At 37.1% G+C, this 17,342-nt stretch overlaps 1 protein-coding gene across 1 annotated transcript; it reads right to left on the reverse strand.

Annotated features, from left to right (window-relative positions):
• Positions 1-2,037: 2,037 nt before the first annotated feature.
• On the reverse strand, positions 2,038-15,920 carry IGFBP1 (insulin like growth factor binding protein 1; the record flags this gene model as incomplete). Its single annotated transcript, XM_081346218.1, has 4 exons — positions 2,038-2,169; positions 3,849-3,977; positions 11,053-11,231; positions 15,578-15,920. The coding sequence occupies 4 exons, from the start codon at positions 15,918-15,920 to the stop codon at positions 2,038-2,040; spliced, it is 783 nt and encodes a 260-aa protein (XP_081202344.1).
• Between the last annotated feature and the right edge of the window lie 1,422 nt (positions 15,921-17,342).

Here is a 17,342-nt window from a genome sequence, read left to right on the forward strand (position 1 = left end):
CAACATCAACTTAGTGTCCACAACTGTAGCATCTGTAATTATTCCCAACAAAAAAAGTTGCGGACAAAACTTTATCCTCTGTTTAAAAATCTTCTGCATGTTCCACCAGACTTTTATCCAAAAAGCCTTAACCTTTTTACAAGTCCACCATATGTGAAAATATGTTGCGTCTTCATCACCGCACCTCCAACATTTAGGCTGATAATTCGGATACATACTTGCAAGCTTTTTAGGATCTAGATGCCATCTATAAAACATTTTGTAAAAGTTCTCTTAGATTTTGAGCTTGTGTGAATTTTACGTTCCTCACCCAAATCCATTGTGTCCATTGTGATAACTTCCTGGATGTTTTGGGCCCATTTTATCATACAATAATTTTATCATACAATCCTTAACAAGTTCTGTTTCCGAATCAATCTCTATCAGCGCAAGATATATCCGTTTAATATGTGCGGGTCCCTGATTTCTAATTTGCTTTATCAAATTTTCATCAGTCATTGTAATGAATAATGTTGATAAGCTAAAAACATATTATTGAAAGTAATAAATATGTCTATATGGAACCTTAAAAACAAAAATTATTGGTTTAAGCAAGTGATAGCAGATATAAAGAGGAAGAGAGAGGAAGTATTAAATACTGAAATAAAAAGAAATTTTGATTACTTAAAAAAACCCTTAAAACTGGCAAAATGGAAGTATATTATAATGTATCTGTCATGGTTCCAATGAATTAGACAAATCAAACAAATTGCAGGCATTTTATTTTTCAAAAAAAGTCTTAGTAATGAAATAAAACATTGGCACTCATGGAGGGATGTTAGAATCTGAAATCTCCTTCACCGAAACCGAAATAAGACCTGGTACCTCTTTTGGAGGCAAAAAAAGACCTGTTTATAACAAAACAGTTCTGAAGGACAAACTTTGAGTTAGGGTCAACCAAACTTGAACAAAAAGGGATAGGGTTCAAATAAAATTGTTTAATAAATGTTTAAATAATATCATAAAGCTGACTTATAAATGTTTACATCCATCAAATGTACATTACAGTTTCTTTTAGTTTGTTTATACTTGTTTGTAAAGGAACAATGTTTATTAAACAGAAACAACTTTCCTTTAAGGTGCCTTTTATATTTCTGAAGAACATTTCCTTAATAACATTATTCAGAGTGAGAACTCCTTGATGATGAAATGAGAAGCAATATGAAGTAAAGTAACAACATAATACACATATACACACTTTTAAAAATAAATGCTTGAACTCTGTCACCCTCATACACTATATTTGCAAATGAAGTTAATAATATATTGTATTCTTTGAAAACAGAACGTTGCATATTCTTAGAGAAAATATTAAAATGTTTTCATACAAGATTTGAAGTGTTGAAGAATACAGATCCATAAATTAATACACAAAATAAAAATGGATGTTGAATAAATAATTCAATAATATCTTGAACGTCATATTGTGTAGTCCATAATCTCCTCCCTTTTATTATCTTAACTATTGCTTAACTTTCAAGAATACAATAAGATACAAGAATCCCTATTCCACCAGTAATGCTGACCACAGTGCTATAATATCTTAACACAACTATTCTATCCACTCATAAAAAGACTAGCAATTACCAAAATTATGCAAGATGCTAAATGCCCTACTTTCATAAAAAAGAAATATGCTTCCAGCTCTTCACATAACTTAAAAGATGCCAAGGTTGAGAAACACTGATTGATATTAAATATTGGTTTCTTATTTGAAAGCTGCATACTTACTAAAATTCTTGTGTTATAAACTTAACCTTCCTTCTAATAAATATTATTACTCAGAACTGCTAGATTCTTGTTCCTTGAATTAAGTGTTTTGAATCTGAACTGTAAAGCAGGAAATCTGACAATATTTTTGAACAGAATCAACCCAAATGGGATCACTGGGACTTCACAAAAAGCAACCACATGCTTAAAATTATGTTAACCAAGGTGTTTCTGACCCTAGAAATGCAAGCTAGCATTCACAACACATATTTGTGCAATTTCTTTGCATTATTTTTGTGAGCTAATAAATTGTTCACATTCAGGATTGCCCATCATTTCAGGAGTCTCAGGAATCCTCTTTCCATTCTTTGGATACACACACCAGCAGTTTGCAGAATTTCCATCAAGTGAAGTTTCACACTAAAGGGATTTTTAAAAGCATATTAAAAGAGGCAAATATGGGGGTTTTTCAGTTTAATTATTGGAAAACAATTTTTATCCAGTTCCTATTCAGGTAAAATTTATTGTCATTTTTACATTATATGTAGTTCAATCTTTTTCATCTCTATTGTACTTAATCCAACTATTCTCAAACTGACACTGAAAATCAGTGTACTTTGTCTAGTCTCTAAAAAGGCAATTCTTTGCTCTGTTGTTATTTCTTGGCTGAATTAATACAGAGAAACTTTCCAAAAGATTGAAAATAAGAAAGGTATTTCATGTAAATGAAAAGTGCATGTTGACTTTACACTAGATATTCCACTAGGCCATAAGGTTGAATCATATACACAGTTATTCAGAAATAAATGTTGGATTTTTAAGTTTTGTGTATGTGTATGCATATGTGGAAATTTTCAAGCAAATCTATTTAAAGATTTTTAGCTGAATAATCATGATTTTTAATTGTTCATGTAATATGTATAACATTGTGCCAGATCTTTATATTAACTTAGCATTATCATACTATAAATAAATTGCTTTAAAAATGCATAGGATCATTTACAATTCTGTGAACTTTGTTCCTCCTACTCAGTGGAGAACCGGTGCTCCTTATGGGAGCTTCTCTACTTCATTCAGATCTTTTTCTTAAAATATACAACTGAAATTGTCCCTCAGAGCAGAAAATTTGTTCTAGTTCTTCCATCTTCATTTTTTATTAACAAAAAAGTAGACAGTCTACTCTATCCAAAGTCTATTTGCATCTGTTATCATTATTGTATTATAGTACCATAATACTATAGTACTGTAATATAACAATATAGTACTACAGTGCTATATATTATATCGTCTATGAGATTTGTTGCAGATCAAAGATTTCTGCTTTTGAAATCTGGTTCTGGTGTATCATGTGACCCATGGACATTTTGCTTCAAAAATGTAATGTCCTTAGAAATGGTATCTAACTCTGAATAGTCTGCTTTTGTTCTATCAAAAAGAAAAGGTTTTCATTTCTTAATTAACGTGTTAATTCAGAGGTTTGATTTCTATCATTTTCAAGGTAAGGGTTTCTGAGCAGGTTTCATTCAATGAATAAAATAATCATCCTTCATTAGCCTGGAAATATTCCCAGTCCCTACCCTCCAAATTACCTGCTTAAAATATACAACTGAAATTGTCCCTCAGAGCAGAAAATTTGTTCTAGTTCTTCCATCTTCATTTTTTATTAAAAAAAGTAGACAGTCTACTCTATCCAAAGTCTATTTGCATCTGTTATCATTATAGTATTATAGTACCATAATACTATAGTACTGTAATATAACAATATAGTACTACAGTGCTATATATTATATCGTCTATGAGATTTGTTGCAGATCAAAGATTTCTGCTTTTGAAATCTGGTTCTGGTGTATCATGTGACCCATGGACATTTTGCTTCAAAAATGTAATGTCCTTAGAAATGGTATCTAACTCTGAATAGTCTGCTTTTGTTCTATCAAAAAAAAAAAAAGGTTTTCATTTCTGAATTAACATGTGTTAATTCAGAGGTTTGATTTCTATCATTTTCAAGGTAAGGGTTTCTGAGCAGGTTTCATTCAATGAATAAAATAATCATCCTTCATTAGCCTGGAAATATTCCCAGTCCCTACCCTCCAAATTACCTGCTTACTATGATAAAATCCATTTTTATTACAGTTGGGTAAATAAAATCTGTATAACTGTCCTCCAGTTGTTTGTTGAGCTTTTGCCAACTTATCCAGTGCCTTGTACAGTTCTTCTTGACATGGTCCCTGAAAGAACAGTAAGATCAAAAACAGTGAAGCATTAGAACAAAGGCTGACATGCTAGAAGTCCTGTACACATTCAGTATTACTTCTGAGTTCTTCCAAAAGTGGCATCAATTAAAAATAACTCTGTCTTCTATTGCCTTACAAATAAGATGACTATTTCTTTAATGTCTTTCTAGGAGACGATAATGTCAGAGCACATTGTCCTTACTGTTATATTTGGCATATTGTTTGTTTTTTTTGTTTAATGGAGTGCTTCCCAAACATTTCCTTTCCTTTAAACCAATTTAAATGCCCCTGTTGTTATTAGGAAATGGGTTTGTTGCCATTATCCAAAGAAAAACTCTTTTACATAATTCTGGGAAGCATTGACTTAATGCAGTTGTAAAATGTTATTAATTATAATTAATTTATTTCTTGCAATGTTTTAAGTGATTGGATTATAAATTCATAGTTGCTAGTTGTACCCCAGTGTGAGTTTCTGGTAATTTGACAACATAGAATAGAATGAATAAATATATGTCCCAGGTAAATTTCTAAGATAAGAATACTGGAATGCATTTGCTCTTTCTTCTGAGTAAATATACATGTGATCAATTGTCCATAATAACCAGAGCAGAGACACTAATCATATCTGTAAATATTAGCTCCAAATAGAAAGAAGGAATTTCCACATTATAAACAGTTATAAACCAGTAGAATAGCTTGCCTCATGAAGAGGTAGGTATTTTTTCACTGGAGATTGGATAGTTATCTTCCTGAAAAGCTATAATACAGAGGTTCCTAACCTTTTGGGCACCAGGGATTGGTTCTATGGAGAACAGTTTTTCCATGGACCGGACAGTGCGTGGTTTTGTGTGCTGCCTGTATCCCACGGATGGGGCTTTGCTTGTTTGTGCGGACCAATTGCTGGCATGCTGTGGGCCGGTACCGGTCTAAGGACTGAGGGTTGCGGATTCCTGCTATAGTAGATAGTGCATCAAGTAGAGAGTTGAACTAGATGACCTCTGAGATCATTTCCAACTGTCTTGATTCTATGATTTATGCATATTGTTTAAATAAAAGCAAGAGAATTTGCTGGTGAATTCTATGTTCATATAGACTGACTATATAATACAATCCATATGACTGTAATATGTTATTAGACTTGGAAATGACATTTAGAACTTCTGCACCATGAAAAATTAATATGGCAAGTCATATAAAGTGCAATTATGTTCTGGTATTCTAATTCACGTTTAGGCCTTTGGTGCCACCAACTGGTTCTTCTGAGTACAAACAAACATTCCTTACAATAATTCATTTTCAAAGATATTATCATATTTGATCATAGCAACAAAAGAGCTTCTGCACCTATAGATTTACAAACATATTATGGCATACAGTTCTGGAAATAGCATACTGCCTGAGACAGTAATACTTTATATTATACCCATGACTAGAGAGAATGGTTAGAAAGGAAAAAAACATTGAAGGTACAAACAGTGATAATTACTTAAGCCATCATGAGATTTGACTTGTTTATGGTTTAATGGACTATGAACCCAGACAATGTAGCAGGATCATCTTTATGATCACAGATAATCTTTACAAATTATCTATCAATAGAATTACAATGGCTATTAGATAGTTAAAATATTTATAAATGCATAATAGTAATATAGAATTAGAATTCGAAGTTCTGACAGGCTAAAGTACCTGATATTAAAATTTTCTGCCCCAAATGTCAGGTATGAAAGTGTGCTATGCTTTGGTTTTATTTATTTATTTATTTATTTATTTATTTATTTATTTATTTATTTATTTATTAGTTGAATTTATATACCGCCCTATTCCCGAAGGACTCAGGGCGGTTCACAGGGCAATTAAAACAGTACAAAAAAGAACAATAAAATGGAATTAAATTAGTAAAGGCCCACAATTCCTTTTTTTTTTTTTTTTTTTTTTTTTTTATTGAAAAGTTTTAAAAATACAGTTTTCCTTTAAAAAACCCCCTTCCCCCCCCCTACCTCCCCTCCCTACCTCCCCCCTTCCCCCCCCTCCCCCCCTCCCTCCTCCCCCCCCACCTCCCCCTAACCCCCCTCCCCCCCCCGGACTTCCCAGAGCTAAATACAAGGTATATATATATAAAAAGGCAATCATAAACAACCATATACTAACAACTATAAATTCTAAAATCCATCACTCTCTAACTTATATAGGATCAAACAAAACTTAGCATTATTAAATATATATAGAAGACAAAATAAAAAAAGAAAAAAGAAAACGAAAGAAGACTTATTCAAATGCTAGATAAAACTTCTTAACCCTATACTTATTCTGGATAAACTCAATCCATTTTCTCCATTCCATAATATAATGTTCTTGCGAGTAATCTTTCAAATAGGCCGAAATCTTCGCCATCTCTGCCAAGTCGGAAACCTTTAAAATCCACTCTTGTATAGTCGGCAGTTCCTCTTTCTTCCAATATTGACCTATCAAAAGTCTTGCTGCCGTAACTAAATTCAGCATCAACTTAGAGTCCACAACTGTAGCGTCAACAATTATTCCCAACAAAAAAAATTGCGGACAAAACTTTATCCTCCGTTTAAAAATCTTCTGCATATTCCACCAGACTTTTATCCAAAAAGCCTTGACCTTTTTACATGTCCACCATATGTGAAAATATGTTGCCTCTTCATCACCACACCTCCAACATTTAGGCTGATAATTCGGATACATACTTGCAAGCTTTTTAGGATCTAGATGCCATCTATAAAACATTTTGTAAAAGTTCTCTCTTAAACTTTGAGCTTGAGTGAATTTTACATTCCTCACCCAGATCTTTTCCCACGTGTCCATTGTAATAACTTCCTGAATGTTTTGGGCCCATTTTATCATACAATCCTTAACAAGCTCTGTTTCTGAATCGATCTCTATCAATGCAAGATATATCCGTTTAATATGTGCTGGTCCTTGATTTCTAATTTGCTTTATCAAATTTTCATCAGTCGTTGCAAATCCATTTTTTTGGTCTTCTTTCCACCTGGCCTGTAACTGAATATATTGAAACCAAGTCTGAACAACCTTCTCTTCTCGCAAGAAACTATATGATTTCAAGCACCAAATATTCCTTTCCAAACTTAAAATTTCCTTGTAAGTAGTCTCATCATGTTTGAAACCAGCATGTATATTTTCTATTGCGTGTTTTGGGATTGCCCACAATGGTATCTTGCTGCTTAACTTATGTCTATACTTCTTCCAAACTCTCAGCAATGCCTGTCTTAAAATATGCATCCTAAACACAGTATCTACCTTCTTATCATACAACAAATATGCATGCCAGCCAAACAACAGATCATGGCCCTCAAGATTTAATAACCTCGATTGTGTCAAATTAATCCAATCACTTATTCCTACTAGTGCAGCAGCTTCATAATATAATTTAAAATTAGGCATTTTAAGGCCACCTCTCTCACGAGTATCCTGCATAATCTTAAGTTTAACTCGTGGCTTTTTCCCTGCCCACACAAATTTATTGATACCACGCTGCCATTCCTCCAAGTTAGAGTCTTTCTTAAGAATCGGTATCATTTGAAATAAGAATAAAAATTTGGGCAGGACATTCATTTTCACTGCTGCGATCCGTCCCAACAAAGACAATTGCAATTTTTCCCAACTCTCCAGTTCTTTTTGAATTTTCCCCCATTAGGCCCACAATTCCTAATAACAATAAAATTAAGTTTTAAAATTAATTTAATATAATTTAATATAATTATGGCATGGGTCCGGATTACCTATGGCAACACCTGCGGCCGGCGTCAACTTCCCTCCGTCCAGTGCGCTCCCACAGAGAGGGCCTCCTCAGGGTGCCGCCGATCAAAGAATGCCGATTGGTGACCCCCAGGGGGAGAGCGTTCTCTGTGGGCGCACCAGACCTTTGGAACCGCTTACCGGTTGAGCTCCGGATGGCCCCCGACCTTCGCTCCTTCCGGCGCGATCTCAAAACATTCTTTTTTGAACAAGCTGGCCTGGTCTGACGGGATGGGGTTGGGTTTTTAAAACTAGTTTTAATTTTAATATGGATTGATTTTATGGGCATGATGTTTAATGGTTTTTTAATTTTTGTATTCGATTTTTACTGTGTATTGCCCTGTTCACCGCCCTGAGTCCTTCGGGAGAAGGGCGGTATAGAAATCAAATTATTAAATTAAATTAAATTAAATTAAATTAAATACTTTAAAATTTAAAATCCCTCAGTCCAGGCCAGACAATTCGAACAACCAGGTTTTTAAGTCCCGGCAAAAAGAGCGAAGTCTTTTGAAAGCAAAAAGGTACTTTGAAATACATGGAGGTACAAACACAACATTTGATTGCAATCCTTAAAACAGCTGGACTTTTCCCAGGATCATGTATCAAGTTGCATTTGATTCCTAGAAAAGATGCATTTGAATTTAGGAGTTGCAGACAGATGTTAATGTTTATCCTTTTGCCTTCAAATTAAACTGTTCTAAGGGATGCGGTGGCTCAGTGGGTTAGGACACTGAGCTTGTTGATCAGAAGGTCAGCTGTTTGGCGGGTTGAATCCTGAGTGCCGTGTAACAGAATGAGTGCCTGTTACTCATCCCAGCTTCTGCCAACCTAGCAGTTCGAAAGCACATAAAAATGCAAGTAGAAAAATAGGGACCACTACGGTGGGAAGGTAACAGCGTTCCATGCGCCTTTGGCATCTAGTCATGCCGGCCACATGACCACGGAGACGTCCTCGGACAAGCGCTGGCTCTTCGGCTTTGAAACGGAGATGGGCACCGGCCCCTAGGGTTGGAAACGACTAGCACGCATGTGTGGGGGAACCTTTACCTTTACCTAATTTGCATCCAGCAAGAGCCTTTGCTGATGAAGCAGTTGTTGCTTTGTACCAAAACAAATTCTTTGGTCACTAATGAAAAAAATGGTTCTACCAGAATTTTCAGATTTTCCCCTTTGAGGAAAATGCCATGCTTTTCAAAACAAATTGCACCCTATTTTTCAGCAAAATGTCTAATAAGAAACTCCAGTCTGTTTTGAAAGTCTCTTTTTCTTTTTACTTTCCTCTCCTTTTCAACTAAATATCAGATGAACACTTCCAGTACCTTGCTTAGATGAGATGGTGAATAAAATGTCATTGGCATTCTGATTCTATTTCACTCTAAAACCCCCTCCTGGAAATACTAGTGTGCAAACACTCCAAGTCTGAAATGTCCTGAGTTCAGAACAGCTGTTCTGAATGCTGAAAATAATTCCCCATATTTCAGGGAGAACATGATATAGTTCAGTCTATAAACTGTGATTTGTCCAAGTTAATCCACTGAGCAACCACTGAAGTATTACACTTACAATACATCTGAACAGTATCCAGATGTAGCCCCACAACAACTGGAAGGCTTCAGGTTAGGTCAGATTATTGGTTGCTTCTAATTTAGGTAAAAAGGTAAAGGTTCCCCCACACATGCGTGCTAGTCGTTTCTGACTCTAGGGGCCGGTGCTCATTTCCGTTTCAAAGCCAAAAGAGCCAGCGCTTGTCCGAGGACGTCTCCGTGGTCATGTGGCCAGCATGACTAGACGCCAAAGGCGCACGGAACGCTGTTACCTTCCCACCGTAGTGGTCCCTATTTTTCTACTTGCATTTTTACATGCTTTCGAACTGCTAGGTTGGCAGAAGCTGGGACGAGTAACAGGCGCTCACTCTGTTACGTGGCACTCGGGATTCAACCCGCCAAACTGCCGACCTTCTGATCAACAAGCTCAGCGTCCTAACCCACTGAGCCACTGCGTCCCTAATGCTTCTAATTTAGAATTAGCCAATATTTATTAATGGTCTATTAATCTATCTGGCTATCATCTATCTATCTATCTATCTATCTATCTATCTATCTATCTATCTATCTATCTATCTAATTATCTATGTCTATCTAATCTATAAAATTTATTGGCCACCCATCTTACCATAGGATAACTGGGTGGTTTACAGTTAAATACAGTATATAGTTAGAACATAAAAAGACATTAAAACCAAAACACATGGGGAGGGCAGGGGGAGAGTGTGGTGAGGTGGGATCAGTAGGGGAATTCAAATACCTGAACAATCAGTTCTCTTATTTGATGCAAGACTGGGTCTCCAAGGCCTAAAATGGACTTCTGGAAGTGGCATCCATGCACTTCCAGTGGGCCATCCTAGGCCTTGGAGGCCTTCTCCAAGCCTCCCAGGCCTAGAACAGACTTCCAGAAGTGGCATCCACGCACTTCTGGTGGGTCATTCTAGGTCTCGGAGGCCTCCTCCAGTCTAGGCCTCCAGAAGAGGCCTCCTCAGGCCTCCCAGGCCTAGATTGGTTTTGGAAGCCAGCCAGTTCTCCAAAGGCAGCAAAATTTAGCTACTGGTTCTACCAAACTGGTTCAAACCAGCTGAATCCCAGCACTGGGTGGGATCTGTTATTACTCAACCAACCATTATGCTGTTTCCCCATTGAGGTCCAAGCCAACTGGCACAGCCATGACTTTAGACCCTTATGAAAAGATAGGAGGGTTGGAGCCAACCTCACATCAGGGGTCAAGATATTCTGGACCTCACCAGCCAGAATAATCAGGCTGATGTGGCATGCAGCATACCTCCTTTGCTGGCATTAGTGGCATGGGCCAATCCCAGTGGGGTGAGATGTTTTTTCAAATAACCTGGACCCATGCCATGAAGGGCTTTAAAGGTGATCATCGACACCTTGAATTGCACCAGGAAGCTGGCAACCAATTAAACTTGTGAGGCAATGGTGTTATAGGGGCCATTCTAAGGACCCCCAAAACTACCCATGCTGCCACACTCTGTACAAGCTGTAGCTTCTGAATGTTCAGGTAGCCCCATGTAGAGTGAATTACGATAATCCAGCCATGAGATGACTGGAGACTGAATGCCTGAGTGCAGGGACTCCTGACCCAGGAAAGACCACAACTGGTGCACAACATGAAGTTGTGCCACAACTGCCACCTGTTCCACAATAAATGCCTCCTCCACAGAATGTGCAGATCTGAGATTACTTGAAATTGTGGTGTGATAATAGAGGGGTCTTACCTGTTCCCTCCACTTTTTAACTTCAGCAACTTTCTTTGCTCTCAAACTTTCATAAATGTTATTAGCAGCCCATGAGACAGATTTATCTTGATCAGCTGAAAACACCACCTCATAGTTCACCAAGTGATCTGCTGTTATTTCACCACCCTCAGTGGGCATATCTTCTGGTTCCACAGATTCTAAAAGGTGAAATCAGGACAATAGTCTATTGTATGATAGTTCAGCTAGAACATAGCTTTATTGGAAATGAATTAAGGTTGTCCAATAGCAATTTTTAATGGGACATCAGAACCTAATATCTCTGTTTGTTCATTAATACCATAGATCTAGGGAAATATAGAAATTACATTAAATAATAATGCTAACCACTATTATTAGAAGATTGCACAGACCAATTACAAACAGTAAGAAGACAGAGTAGCAATAATGGTGCATTGGAAGATTTGCAAGAAATACTATTTGTCTGAAAGCAAGAACTGGTGAGACCATAAAATAGAGTAATAAAACTGAAGATGCTAAAGTGTTCTGGGACTTTGGAATTCAAACAGACAGGCATCTGCCACATGACATGCCAGATTTAATAATTTTCAATAAAAAAGACAAAAAAGTTTGGATGGTGAATGTGGCAGCAGCTGGAGACAACAGAAGAAAAGGAACTGGAGAAGATAACAAAATACAAAGACCTGCAAATATAAATAGAACAACTGTGGCAAAAGAAAGCAAAGGGAGTACCAATAATAATAGGTGCCTTGGTACAAAGTCAAAACAACTAGAGCACCACTCAAACACCATCAACATTGACAAATTCACCATTAATCAATAGCAAATTGCTTTGCTTTGCTTTATTTCAAACAGCTTACATCTTATGAGAAAATCTTTAACACCACAAAATATCAACATCTGCAGACAATGTGGATAACAACAGGCCCTGCCAAGGGCTGTAAAAGACTAAGTCTTAAGAACAAATGCACACAAAGCCAGAACTGGGAAGATAACAACAGACAGCAAATAATGCCTCTGCGGTGGCTCACTGGGTTAGGACACTGAGCTTGTCGATCAGATGGTCGGCAGTTTGGCGGGTTGAATCCCAAGTGCCGTGTAACAGAGTGAGCACCTGTTACTTGTCCCAGCTTCTGCCAACCTAGCATGTAAAAAGCATGTAAAGCATGTAAAAATGCAAGTAGAAAAATAGGGACCACTACGGTGGGAAGGTAACAACGTTCCGTGCGCCTTTGGCGTCTAGTCATGCCGGCCACATGACCATGGAGACGTCCTCGGACAAGCGCTGGCTCTTCGGCTTTGAAACGGAGATGAGCACTGGCCCCTAGTCGGAAATGACTAGCATGCGTGTGCGGGGGAACCTTTACCTTTAAAGAAGCTGAAACAGCATTTGGTTAGCTGCTGCAAGAAGATTGTACAAAATTGCCTACAAACAACAAAGTAGCAACAAGGGTGCATTGGAAGAGCTGCAAGAAATACCATTTATCAACAAGAAAAAACTGGATGGGACCATAAAATAGAGAATGTAATAGAAAATGAAGCAGCTAAAGTGCTGATGCAAAAAATGAGTTAAGCATTTCTGCTTTCTCTCTACTGCCTGTAACTTCTGTGCCATCTTCTCTCTTTAGTGGACCACTGTTTTCTTGACTTTTTTGTTATTTATATTATATTTTTGTTATTTAAACAAACAGGCACCTACCACATACACTCCAACTTAGCAAGTGTCAATAAAAAAGAGTCTGTGGATGTGGCAGTAGATGTGGCAGTACCCAAAGACAGCAGTAGAGAAGAGATTGGGAAAAATCAGAAAATACAAAGAACTTCAAACAGAAATAAAATAACCTTGGCAAAAGAAAGCAAAGGTAGTACCAATAGTCATAGGGCCTTGGGTACAATCTCAAAACAACTGGGGCACTAGAAAAAATAACAGAATATGAATACCTGCAAATAGAAATAGAATGACTGTGCAAGAGAAAGCAAAGCTAGTGGGTGCTTAAGGTGCAATCCCAAAACATCTAAAACACTACTTGAACATATTGACAAAATCACTATGTCTGAGTTGCAAAAGACTATTTTACTTGGAAGAGATTACATCCTGTGATAATACCTTTAACACTATCAAATAATCTGAAGCAAATTCAAACACAAGCATCTGCTGGTTCTTGGGAAAGATTTAGTAGATGAATAAAATGTCAAGCTCAGTCTAAAGAGTTGATTGCACAACCAGCCATTATCTATTTAATCTTATAGGCTACCCAAGTCTCCAGGCAACTCACTATAGTTACACAGACATTACAATAAAACCAATAAAACAAAAATTCCCAACAAAATCCCACAAGCATCAGGATGGATGCAAACATCTCCACTAGTGCCTGGCAGGTTTATTTTATTATTTTATTATTGACTTTAATTTTACTGTAAGTTTAAGAGATTCTTTTTATTTAAAAAAAGAAAAAGAAATGAGAACTCAGTACACAACATAACTTTTCAGCATTTTCAAAAATGCCTTTAGTACCCAAATATCTCCCCATAGATAGTCATGGCTAAACGCTAGAGACTGTAGCCAACTAGCTAGTTTTGAAGTCTTCTCATCTACTCAGCGAAAACAAATCAAAGGTCAGCTGAAATGAAAATATCCTAAGAAATAAAAAGAGGTGATATGGAATAACCTCTGCAGTTTGTTTTTTGAATGCTTGGCTATTTTGTGACCGGCTATGCTCACTAAGTCAGCCATTTTGTCACTGCCAAGCCCATCACCATGAAAGATTTTTTATGTTCTCAGAACAACCCACAACATGTAACAGTTTGAGAGAACTGTCACAACATACTCTAAAAAATACAGATGTCCCCATGTCTAAAAATATTGGAGATTCCTAGCCTAAATTAATTTTGATTTGTTTTTCACACTCTTAAAAAACATTTAGCCTTATACTTTTTAAACCTGTGCATTGGTAATAAATGAAAACTATAAATTCCTGAAATAGCCACCCATTGAAATTTTGGGGAATTTTCCAAGAACAGATAGAGGCCAATAAAATGCAGTGGTCTTGCCTACCTAGTGAAGTTTTACATATCAGATAATTTTCTGCATACATTTTCAACTGCATACATTTTCAACATTTCAAGTCAAGCATTTTACTGTGAAACATTTCCCTTTTGACTATCCAAAATCAGAATAGCATAGATTAAAATTAATTATACATTCAGCCTAATGGTTTAAGTTAAAACTAGAGTTAATGAATTTGGATGTTCAGTGTCCTTTAGTCAATTCCTCCATCCTATCATAATCTAGCTCTGCTCTGAGAGCAAAATGAGAGACTCATTGCAGGAAGAAGCACATTTGTATCTGTTTGCAGAATTAAAATTCCACAGTTAAATATAATGAAAATGTACAAGGGATGCAGTTATAAACTTTGTTTTTCTTGTCACAATATATGGGTTATTGATGCTGAATTTGGTTAATTTGGAGCTCACACAAACTGCTTTTCAAAATACTAACATCTGATTTTTTTTATAGAAGGTTCAGCATTTTCTTTAAAAAGTGCAAATGATAACAGAGATGTTTTTAAGAATGAGAGTTGAAGGAAAGTTTCTAGTAACTGCAAAAATAATGCTCCTTCCCTTGTTTCAGTTTGCTGAAAATTCAGTTTAGGCATGGTCTCTTTAACAAATGTCAACACTTAAATGCATTAATGAGGGCTGAAAATACATGTATGTAACTGGTCATCAGATGATACAGAGGTGGTGAGACTAAATGTACAGTATTTTATTTGTATCTGCAGACTTGATAACAGTTATGGGTTTCTACTATTTAATCTGTAAACCAAAATGGATGAAACTTTACTAAATAACTTTTCAATCACTGTATATGAGACCATAAATAACTAAGAGGGGGATCAATGGGTTGGAGCATTTTATAAAAATATTATTCCATTTCTATTTACTTAGCAGTACTAACATGTCCCTATGTAAGGGAGATGGTAGTTTCTAAATGATCTTCTCTTAAAACCAAACATGTTTGCACAAATGGTTTGTACTCAAAACTTTGAGAAGTTGTTGCCTCCTCCCATCTTTGGGAGATGGATAACAAAGCAACCTCCCTTTTACTGTTAAAATTTTTCTTACAATCATGACAGTCAGCCTCACCCTGTTATCTTTCTTGGTCCTCTGTTCAAACTAGGAAACTGTGCTATTGATTTTAGGAGTGATCTTATTTTGAAAAGGCCATTATCTGATTTCTATAGTCTCTGAACCAGTTCTTCAGTGCCAGATATTGGATAGCAAGCTCTGAACTGTGTTTTCTCACAGTATTTTGTATCTACCTCCCAATGTTTGTTTTTGAATCCACCCCATAAACTAACCATATGGTTAGATCATCTCTCAATGTCAATCATGCTTGAATAAGTTAACATTTCATTCTTTGCACTAGATCACTCTAATCATGGTCATTTTTTCTGCCAGTCATCAGCCTCAGCCAGTATTCTGAGTATGAATAAAAAGAGGTACAGAAAGTTATGTTTCTTACCTGCAGTTTCTGTCCTATCAGCAGTGGGGAGGCAAGAACCTTGCCCCTGAGTGAGAACATAAAGGGGTCGAGCTTGATCTACCTGTACCTGGCAACTAAGCCCCCGGCTACACCGTGCTGTGTATATTCCACAAGGCTCCCCCAGCTGAAGGGCACAGCTATGACAGCAACTGCAGCCTGGTTGGCGGGATATTTCTGGGCAGCTGGCAGACAGTGGTGGGCAGAGCCTGAGCTTTTCTTCAGTACAAGGGGCACAATGCACTAAATGGAGAGCAGCACCCACACTGAAGGCAGGCCCAAGAAATAAGAGCAGTAGCTGACAGCTGAAGCCTGGGTAAGTCATGATGCCGTAAAGAAGAGCCTGCTGCTATTAGAGAAGGAAGGGAACGCTATTCAGCGTTCCCATGCAGCTAGTCCTGAATTTTCCACAGTGGGCCATTTATACACTTTCTTGTGAATCTGTTAATCTTTAAATCTAAGTTAACTATTATCTGAAGAGGAGGGAAATAAAAACAGAGTTTGATTGGTGGTTTGTATCCCATCCCCCTTATTTAATTATTTTTTGCCCTTTATTAAGTGTTGCAATAATTTATCACTATTCCATTCATTCTTAACCTTTTCAGGAAGTATAAACATGTCTATAGAAAAGGGAGGACCTTTCCATTCTTACTTATTTTTACATTTTTGCCTATCAAAAAAGGAAAAAAGAGAGGGGTGGGAAGGAGAAGTATTTGCCACTCTCTCACCCCAAAGCATCAAGAGTTGACTTCATATTTCAATGACAAGGGATATAAAAAATCTCTCGTTTCATTTTTGTCATGTGGCTGGCAGTGATTAGAACAGTGACATACCAAAAGACCCTCCAGAAGGTCATCAAAGCTCCTAAGATCTAGTAACTTCTGAGCACAGCATGTAGGAGCTAATGTCAATTCGTGTATTAGCTAGAATTGTTTGGGATAATTTCTTGGGGAGGTACTTGTCCTCAAACAGAGCTCAATGTGAGCACCTGATCCACTGGGGATGGGAAGAGATTGGGTACTTATCTAATCACCAGAAAAGGAAAATCCCTCCTTGGGATTTTTCATTATTCATCCCTCCACAGCAATCACATTAATCTCCTCACGTTTCAGAATGAATATACAAAACCTTCAACAGAATTTTGTTGTTGTTAGTTGCGAAGTCGTGTTCGACCCATCGCGACCCTACAGTATGGACAACGTTCCTCCAGGCTTTCCTGTCCTCTACCATCTTCTGGAGTCCATTTAAGCTCACGCCTACTGCATCAGAATAGAATAGAATAGAATAGAATAGGATAGGATAGGATAGGATAGGATAGGATAGGATAGGATAGGATAGGATAGGATAGGATAGGATAGGATAGGATAGGATAGGATGGGATGGGATGGGATGGGATGGGATGGGATGGGATGGGATGGGATGGGATGGGATGGGATGGGATGGGATGGGATGGGACGGGATGGGACAGAACAGAACAGAACAGAACAGAATAGAATAGAATAGAATAGAGCAGAACAACAGAACAGAACAGAATAGAGCTGAAAGGCATCTTGGAGGTTTTCTAGTCCAGCCCCCTGCTCAAGTAGGAGACCCTATAACATTTCAGACAAGTGGCTGTACAGTCTCTTCTAAAAAACCCTCCAGCAATGAAGTGCCCATGATCTCTGAAGGCAAGCTGTTCCACTGGTTAATTGTTCTCACTGTAAGGCTTTAATTCTGTCCTTGATTAATTTCCAAAAAAATGTTT

This window comes from Vipera berus, assembly GCF_964194415.1.
Source record: "Vipera berus genome assembly, chromosome: Z".
NCBI lineage: Eukaryota > Metazoa > Chordata > Lepidosauria > Squamata > Viperidae > Vipera > Vipera berus.